Below are 9,249 nucleotides of genomic sequence, written 5' to 3'. Positions count from 1 at the left end.
CTTTCCTGCCACAGGTCGGCTTCCCCCAGGGTGGACAATGGCTTCTGACAGATCTGGGCCTGGTATCCCACGATTCCCACCACCACAGACGAACTCTCCAGCCAGGAGTGACTCGGACTGGCGTAGCTTGGGCCAGGTGTCGACCCTGGCCTGGAAGCCTGAGTGCATCTGGTACGCAGCCTGCACCAGGTACCTCTCACTGGATCCATGTGCCCAGGATGCTGTGTGCTGGAGCCTGGCAGGGGAGGGAGAAGGGAGTGGAGTGACCCCAGTCCCACCCCAATGTCCCACCACAGGGCGGTGGATTCCCGGCCTCTTACTAGTCCTGCTGCCAGATGCCGCAGTCAAGAAGGCACTGTTCTCCAGTTCAGTTGAGCAGACATTTATTGAGCACCTATCAAGTGCAAGGCACTGTGCTAGGCGCCGTGGGAAATACAGAGAACACAGGCGGTCCCTGCCCGCGAGGAGCTCACAGTCTAGAAAGGGCAGCAAGACACAGTACACAATCAGCGGCGGCAGCACCAGCCAGAGCGGCAAGTGCCCAGAGCAAGACACAAAGTGCTGTGCAGTCACAGAACATCATGGGGCTGCTTCTGGCAGAAGCACTGGAAAGGGGACGAGACTCAGGCTGGGCCTTCCAGGAGGGAAGTCATTTGGGAGAAGGGCATCTCTAGCGGAGAGAGGTCCATCTGCGGAGCCCACAGGTCATGGGAAACGTGTGGCCACAGGGAGCGTTTGGGGACAGCCAAGTATGGCTGGGAGGTGGACAGCCACGGACACCAAGCTCAGGAGGTGTGAACTTGGTGCTCTGGTCAAACAGCCATTGCAGAGCACTTCGCAGGAGGAGGGGTGACTAGAAGTATGTTACTGGAAGGTAAATCTGGCTGCATTGCGGTGTCTCGATGGCAGAGGACAGTGCTGGGAGGGGCTGGCCAGTGAGGGCCCACCACCCCTGGGTGTCTTGAGAGTAGCGGGCAGGGGGCAGCCAAGCACAAGGGCAGAGCAGGGGATCATACGGAGGGTGGGTGTGGAAGGAGGGAGGGACCCAGAGCAGGCTGCGGGTCTTGGGAGCCTGAGGATGCCATAGGGCTTCCTAGTAGAGTGGGAAGTGCACTCCTGAAGGGCAGGGCTGGAGGTCACTACAGAGAAGGGACAGTGGGGACAGGGACAGTGTGGCCCTAAGGGTGACTGCGGTTTCTCAACATGTGGTCCGTTGATCACCTGCATGGGAACTGCCTGGGGAATGTGCTCATTTGCAGATTCCTGGGCCTTCTCTAGAACTACTGGGCAAGCATCTTCTGGGTCATGCCCGGTAACCTGCATTCTTAACACCAGCTGCCCTTTCCAGCTAGTCTGCAAACCATTTGCTGAGGAAGAATAGGGTGTTAAGGGCTGGCTTTAGGCAAAAAGAAGAGACAAAAAGAATGAGGGAGGTCTGGGAGTGAGGGAAGTGGTGGGAAGCAGGGAAAGTCCAGTCAAGCCACGTGCGCCAGCAAGACAGCCCCAGCGCGGCCTTGCAGCCAGGCACCAGGCTGTCCCCAAGGGCTGCTCTCAGTCCACTTTCACTTGGTGGGCGAAAGCCACATTTGCAAACTGGGAAGTGGAGAGTGGGAGGTGAGGGGAAGCACTAGCAATGAATGAAGAGGATTCTTCTGGGAATCAGGCTGTTTCAATCTAAAACATCTGAGATAAATGGCAACACTGGGGAGGAAGGTGATGAACAGATGGAGGTGAGCCAGAGCCACTGCCTGGGCAAGTCGGCCAGGAGGTGGGAGGTGTGGGTCAGAGACACTGCAGGAACTGGGTGAAGACGAGGAGGTGCGAGGAAAGGGGTTGAGGGACGGTCCCACGGGCAGCCACACCTGAGGTGTGGGAGGCAGGTGGGAGCTGGGGGAGGGCAGGGAAAAGAGGCATTTCTGTGTGTAGATCTGAGTCCTCCCTCATATCCCAGCCGTGTCACAAGCCTGCATGGGCAGGAGGCCGGCTCTCCCTTCACTGGTCTCAAAAGCCACCCAGGCCTGAGTCCCAGCCACATAGCCGAGCCTGCCTAGCAATGCTGACCGGCCATCCAGGATGGCCCAGACACCTTCTGTCTCCTGAATGCAGCCTACAGGGGTTCAAACAGACTGCCTGCATTAAGGTCAGACAAGGCTCTTTTACTCCCGAAGACAGTGGCCTGGAGCCTTGGGAAGAATGTAGGCCAGGGAATCACCTAGCCCCTCAGGATAACCTCTCTGAGCAACACACATCCTGTCTGTTGAATGAGGGTGACATCGCTCTTCTGCCAGCTACTTTACATGGATGCCATGAAGTGGGAGAGCCTGAGCAGTAGACAGGGAAGCGGCGGGCGGCCCCGCTGCAGGAGGTAGACAGGCTACAGATACTTACGCAGCAGCCACACTGAGGCTAGTACTGGGGGAGGCTGAGAACCAGTAATGAGTTTTTAATGGTTTGATAATTTGGGTTTTTAAATATTAAATTTAACTAAACCTGAGGGGTTTCAGAAGGAATGATGAATTCCGTCTCATGCTGTCACTGATGAAGGGAACCAATGAGCACTTTGCTCTTCCTTCCTTCCCACAGCCAAGAAAGGGAAAGGGGACAGGCCAATCTCTCCGAAGCAATAGTCAGAACAGAAAGACTTACAGAACTCAAACGTCAAGGGTCAAATAGCTTCTAGAGCTGGGAGAAGTGGTGACCCCCTCAGCCTAGCCAGCACCAGCCAGCATGGGCGGAGACTCAGTCTGGCGGTCAGGGCGTCTCCTGGGTTTCCTCTCTGAAGCAGAGGAGAAATAGTGGGTCAGCCAGGCTGCTGGACCGAAACGTGAGCCAGAAGGCCAGAGTCACTGCAAGACAGCCCCAGTCCGCACACCTCAGTTGTGCTTTTGAAAACAGGTGCAAAGCTGAGGCATGGGAGCTGTGACTGAAGTTGCCCTCCTGGCTGGCCTTGTCTTCTACCTCTGCTTCCACAGCTGGGTGACTTGGCCACCGGCCCAAACAATGAACAACCAGTTCTACATTAGGAGGCATCATGGACGCATCTGAGAGGAAACATGATTGAAGGACAAGCCTGGCCTCATGGAGAGTTCTGGATTCATCCCTTGAAGGATGCAGCGATCAAACAAAACCAAGAAGCAGGCCTGGAGGTAGCACTCTGGGATGCCCCCCAGTCCCCTCACCATGAACAAACCAGCACTGAGTCCTCAGCCTCCACTCCTTAGGCCCAAGAGAGACATGATCTACGGACAGGCAGGAAGCCGACTATGAGCAGCCTGGGGGCGCAGGTGTAAAATACAAAGCCCTTTGAAGATCCAGACAGTAAGAGTAAAGATGTTAAGATTGCCCAGGAAAAGAACTTCACTGACACTGAATTTGGGCAACACCTAGAACAGACAATATTAAGATATCAATTCTGAGAAAGACTCACAAGAAAGGCTGTTTAGGAGGACACCAGAGAGACAAACACAGGGAAAATAAATACAAGGGCTCTGGCCCCCCCACTCCCTCCCCCCAACAGAAGCTACTAATGCTATTTATTGGCTTGGGTCATTTTTGAGAGTAGAAAATCATTTTTTGGCAAAGCTGTACAAACGCCACATCGGGGCGTCTTCTGCAGTTGCGGACACAAGATGGCCAGTGACCAGGCTCTTTATTAAACTTCCTCACGACCCGCTATGGTGTTCAGAAGCTAAGAAGTGACTTCCAGAGCCAGGCCAGGTGTGTGGAGGCCTTAGCCTGTGAGCGTGTCAAGCCCTGGCTGGGGAGCCTGCTGCCTGCCCAGCCACTCCTCAGCTGTGGCTGTGGTTATGGGTATGGCCGGACGGCGTGCACACTGGGCCGTCCCCTTTTACGCAGGGTGGAAGGGGAAGGGTGGGACTCCATGGGCTCCACAATATCTTCTAGCCCTGGTATCCTGTGAGTCTAACTTCGCCCTGGTCATTCACCACGGCTAGGCACCAAGTGCCATCTAGTGGCACCGCGGGTCCACTTTCACAATGCTCCAACCAAAGACTCTGCAGGACAAACCAACTCTTACCCACTCTAACTCCGGGGGTGAGGGCAGAGGAGGCTGGAAGGGTGAGCACACTTCATGGTAGTGACGGGACATATTCATCTCAAGAAAATATACTTTAAGAGGTCTTGCTTTCCTTAAGAAAGCAGCTCTTTTTTTTTTTTATTTATTTATTTATAAAGGCTAACCATATCCATTTGTCAATATTTTCGGCTTTAAGGAAAATAGTTTAAAAAACATAAAAAGGTAAATACACTCAAGAGTAACTGCTATTAAACAGTTCTGAACAGGCAGAAAATGTAGACTTTCCTTTAACAGAAAATGTTAAATCTGTAATAGCAGCATAATTTATATATAGAAAAAAGCTGGTTTTGAAAACCCAGATTTATACACAAAACATTTTTTTTTTCTATACAACTGCGTTTACACTGGGAAATAAGTTTCTTCACATTCCCATCAGGTACAGGTGTGAGCTTGAGTTTGATCAGCCAGCCCTGAGCGCAAGCTTCTCAGCACAATCTTCAATCCAACACCATGGCAGAGAGCGCGTTTAGATCTTTCATGTATGGGTGGGCCACCAAGATCTGGTCTATTTTCAGTCTTTGCTCTGAGTCAGGGAAGATCTTCAGAAGGGCTTCCCTCAGCTCGTTGGTTTCTGCAGAAGATCGCTGAGCTGGCATGGGCAGGTTCTGCTGGAGATTGGGGAGGGCTGGCAGCAGTGGGAAGTGGGGCTGCTGAGGGAGCCAGTGACTTGAAGGGGCTCCCTGAATCCGGGTCGGAGGCTGGTGGCTGGTGCTGGCTGCCTGGGTGCCAGGGACTCTGAAGCTGGGGTCAAACATGCCCACATTTGGCAGGGCACTGAGTAGGGGCTGCATATCTCTGTGAATGGAAGCAAGTCCTGGTGAGTTGGGTTATAAGTAAATAAAAAATCACGGAGATATTTTAGAAGGTAGCTGCGGCAGGCCTTGAGGCTCAGGATGCCACTCCCTGGCTTCCAAAGGCAGGATGCAAGACTGAGGTGGAGGTGGTGACAGTAGCTGCCCACAGAGGAGCCTGCGGGGATTCCACTGACGCCATCTCAAGGTGTGGCAGGGAATGAGTGCACTCTGTGAGGGAGCACTGCCCTCCCAGGTCTTCTGCTGTGAGGACTGACCCCATCCAGCTGTTTGGCTCTAACCAGGGTGCCCCTGGGAGCTTTCAAAAGGTTTAACAGGGTCTTACTCTTCTCAAGATTTTGATTTTGTGCAGGACCCTGGTTAACAGAAATTAGAAGAGACTCCTTTTGGGGAGAGTGGCAGTCCCCACCGACTCAGTCTAGATGAGGTGTGGGTGGGTGCCCACACTTGTATGCACATGGGTGTGTACGAGTATGTGTGTACAGGGAGGGCATCTGTATCACTCAAAAGCCTCCCACTGGACTCGACCTGCAGGTGAGAAATGAGGCTAGCTGAAGTTTCCCCAACTTCAAAAGCTCAACTTCAACAGCCCCTCTGTGATGGAAGTGATTCCCAACTTCTTAACCAATTTGTGAGCAGCTCTACAAAAAGCCACCAGGTGAGAGTGAAAAGGCAGGCAGGACAGACCCCGTACCAGGTTGCTCAGGGAGTGGGAGGAAGCAGAGGACTCTCCTTCTGGTAACTGTGACCCACAGATGTGACTGATGCTCACACACGGGCCTTGGGCCTGAAGCCCAGCAGGGGATTTCCAAAGTTCAGATGTGGGGAAGGAAAACGAGATGGACTGATGAGCGTACCAGGTGTGGAAAATGGCTGCCATTCTCTTCATGTGGGTAGAGAAGCGTGGCGTTTGGCAATTAAGTCCTCATCTGTGTCATAAAACCCAAAGGCTCAAAAGAGAAATGATTCACAAGACCAGGGAGCTGAAATTGTAGTGGTCTCCTAGGTAGAACAGACCACCATGTAAAAAAAAAAACCCATCACCACCTACCACTGAATCCAAACCTACAACTCCCAATGGTTCCTGTTACAAATGGAAAAGATCGGCTGGAAAGTGTGACTGCCTAAAATTGCTGAGAGAGCTGTGTGTCTTCCTCTCAGCTTAGACCCCCCCATCACACCCCCATGCAAATACCAGCTGGGAATGCACAGAAGTGCAGTCTGGTTTAGTTTTTAAAAAGAGTAAACATCAGTCATGGGGTCCTATGATCTGCCTGTTAGGTTCACAGGCATCTTTGGTTAATGTCTGTTACCTAAGAATTCTGAAAACAGAAAGAACCACTAATAAGGTGTCCTAAAAACAAAACAAACCCAAACTACAACAAAGAAAACCTAAACTACCAAATCATTTTCAGATAAATATGGAATACTGGCTTTTCCATTCAGTAAAGGTAGAAAGTAATGGTCAGTTCCCCCAGGCAGTGATTCCTGAGCAGTAAGTAATTAATATAAGCATAACATGTTCAAAGCAAATGACTTTAGAAAATGAATGTAAAAAGACACTCACACATACAAAATGAGCCCATTAGGCACTCATGGTTCAGAGGGAGAGCTCTCACACATACATGATGAACCTAAGTAGTGTTCGCCAGTAAGTGACCACCAGCTTGGAAAAACAGCTTTGTTTTTTGTTTGTTTGTTTTTGAGATAGAGTCTTGCTCTGTAATCAAGGCTGGACTATAGTGGCGTGATCTCGGCTCACTGCAACCTCCGCCTCCTGGGTTCAAGTGATTCTCCTGCCTCAGCCTCCCGAGTAGCTGGGATTACAGGCACGCACCACCACACCCAGCTAGTTTTTGCATTTTTAGTAAAGCCATGGTTTTACCATATTGGCCAGGATGGTCTTGAACTCCTGACCTGAAGTGATCTACCTCCCTTGGCCTCACAAAGTGATGGGATTACAGGCATGAGCCACAACACCCGGCCCCGGCTGTCTTTTTAAACCCACAAAAAGGCTGGACGAGGTGGCTCACGCCTGTAATCCCATCACTTTAGGAGGCTGAGGTGAGTGGATCACCTGAGGTCAGGAGTTTGAGACCAGCCTGGCTAACATGGCGAAACCCCGTTTCTGCTAAAAATACAAAAAATTAGCCAGGCGTGGTGGTGTGCACCTGTAATCTCAGCTACTCGGGAGGCTGAGGCAGAATTACTTGAACCTGGGAGGCGGAGGTTGCAATGAGCCAAGATTGCGCTATTGCACTCCAGCCTAGCAGTGAAATTCCATCTCAAAAAAAAAAAAAAAAAAAAAAAAAAAATCAATAAAAATAAACCCACAAAAAAAGTTTGGCTTCTGTCTTTTCCTAGGATGAAAACTGAAAGGACTACAGTTGAAAATCTGGGATGCTTGCTACATTAGCTTCCACATATATGAAACCAGCACTAAATTTAAGGCTTAAAAAAATTTTTTTGGCCAGGTATGGTGGCTCATGCCTACAATCCCAACACTTTTAGAGGCTGAGGAAGGCGGATTCTTTGAGCTCAGGAGTTTCAGACCAGCCTGGACAACATGGTAAGACCCTGTCTCTACTAAAAATACAAAAAAAGAGCTGGGCGTGGTGATACGCGCCTGTGGTCCCAGCTACTCGCGAGGCTAAGGTGGGAGGATTGCTGAAGCCTGGCGGGGCAAAGGTTGCAGTGAGCCAAAATCATGCCACTGCGTTCCAGCCTGGGTGACAGAGCAAGGCCTTGTCTCAAAATAATAATAATAATAATTTTTAAATGCCATTTTTAGTTGATAAAAGACAGCACTTGCACTAAAGCACAAAGAGTTGAAACAGACGTTTTAATATAAGACAATCTGAAAAAGGAAATACCTAAGACAGACTTCCTTCTGAAGAAACTCCTCTAATCGAGGTCCACTTCTTCCCAGAGGATCATCAGGAACCATAAATATGTCCCCCACGAACGTGTACTGCAGCAGCCTACAACACAGAACACCATGAGGCTGAGAAACAGGCTCCTCACTGCCCAGGGCCTACATAAGGATCCCAAAGCAGCCACCCGATGCCAAAGCAACGGTCAGGTCAGCCTACAAATCCTAAGACTGCTCAACTGCCTAAAAGCGGGGAAAACAACCAAGTCAAACCCTTTTAATGTCTGTTTTGGACATAAATACAATAGAGTCAGAACATTTTATCAGTCGGCCCTCAAATTTCTCATCAACACTTGCAGATTTGTACTGGGCTTAGGAAGCCGCTTCTTCTTCTAATATAACTTTCAATATAACTTTGAAAAATAAGATTTAAAGACTGTCAGCTTAGGACACAAATGCTGAATGAAGGTTTAATTTTTTTAATAAAACTGGTAATAAATGTGTCCATAAGCAAACCCACTGAAAAGAATATTTTTAAAAAGGAAAACATACATGAATAAAGGAAATCTGAGGTCTTTAGATCACTATTTACCATATCGGAGAAAACAGAAAATAAAATAATCTTAAAAGTCCAAGTGCCTGTGCTTGTTGTCCAGGTCTCCTTTCTGCCTTGTTTTTGTGAATGCTGAAAGCAACAGCTTGGCTGGAGAACACCAGTCTTGACTGCATTTAAACCCTCCATGCATACATGGATGAGTGTCAGTAAATACTGACAATGAGCCCAGGCAGAGGTCCAACAGAAACATGCCCTACAAGATTAGTGGCTCATTAACTGTGCCCAGAAGGTCAAAGACTGATTCTCATTCTCGGTTCAGCTATCAACAACAGCTTTTTAACAGCACAGGTGTCAAAATGCATACAGTAATTAACTCTCACCTAGGCTTTCGTAACAGACTCTTTTTCTAAAATCTTCTAATAATTTAGGAAAATATAAATACCAGGCAAGGTACAAGTGTGAAACCCCAACAGGGATAAATACTAGTTATCCTAGCTATATTGCGAGTTTTACTATATATTAGTTATACTTAGCGTGAGGTATGTTCACTTTATGTTTTAAGATTTCTGGCCTATGTGACTTATCCCTGGCACTATCACAGCCCCTTGCTTTCTATTTTAAATAACTGGTCAGGTGATAGTTGTTAACAAAAAGTCCTAGCAGCCAGTGCCCACTCATCTTAGGGCATTTTTCAGCAGTGGACACCTTCATAGTTTTATTACAAATGAAAAACAGCAGTGAATGCTAAACTCTTGACGTAACTTTGTTTTATTTTGGATATCTAAAGATGTTTTCAATATAGATGATTAAACTGACCATAAAAACCTCCAGAAAAGCATCAGATATTAAAAAGTGGAAATACTCTCTCCAGACCATGAAGAAGTGAAAGCCCAGTCAGCACACATTGCTTTTG

At 48.9% G+C, this 9,249-nt stretch overlaps 1 protein-coding gene across 2 annotated transcripts in view; it reads right to left on the bottom strand.

Moving 5' to 3' along the window:
- Positions 1 to 366: 366 nt before the first annotated feature.
- The window catches only part of N4BP1 (NEDD4 binding protein 1), a 74,571-nt gene continuing 65,688 nt past the window's right edge, over positions 367 to 9,249 (bottom strand). Inside the window, exons 6-7 of one of the 2 annotated variants that reach the window (XM_050774813.1) lie at positions 7,782 to 7,889; positions 367 to 4,891 (exon numbers count right to left, since the gene is read on the bottom strand). In XM_050774813.1, the coding sequence (XP_050630770.1) occupies positions 4,534 to 4,891; positions 7,782 to 7,889 (466 nt within the window). In that variant the 3' untranslated portion in view covers positions 367 to 4,533. Of the gene's footprint in view, positions 4,892 to 5,765; positions 7,890 to 9,249 lie in introns of both variants that reach the window. The other variant, XR_007722226.1, reaches the window with a different exon arrangement.

Source organism: Macaca thibetana, chromosome 20 (genome assembly GCF_024542745.1).
Source record: "Macaca thibetana thibetana isolate TM-01 chromosome 20, ASM2454274v1, whole genome shotgun sequence".
Lineage (NCBI taxonomy): Eukaryota > Metazoa > Chordata > Mammalia > Primates > Cercopithecidae > Macaca > Macaca thibetana.
The sequence above is the reverse complement of the archived record's forward strand: the minus strand, read 5'-3'. Positions and strand labels throughout refer to the sequence as shown.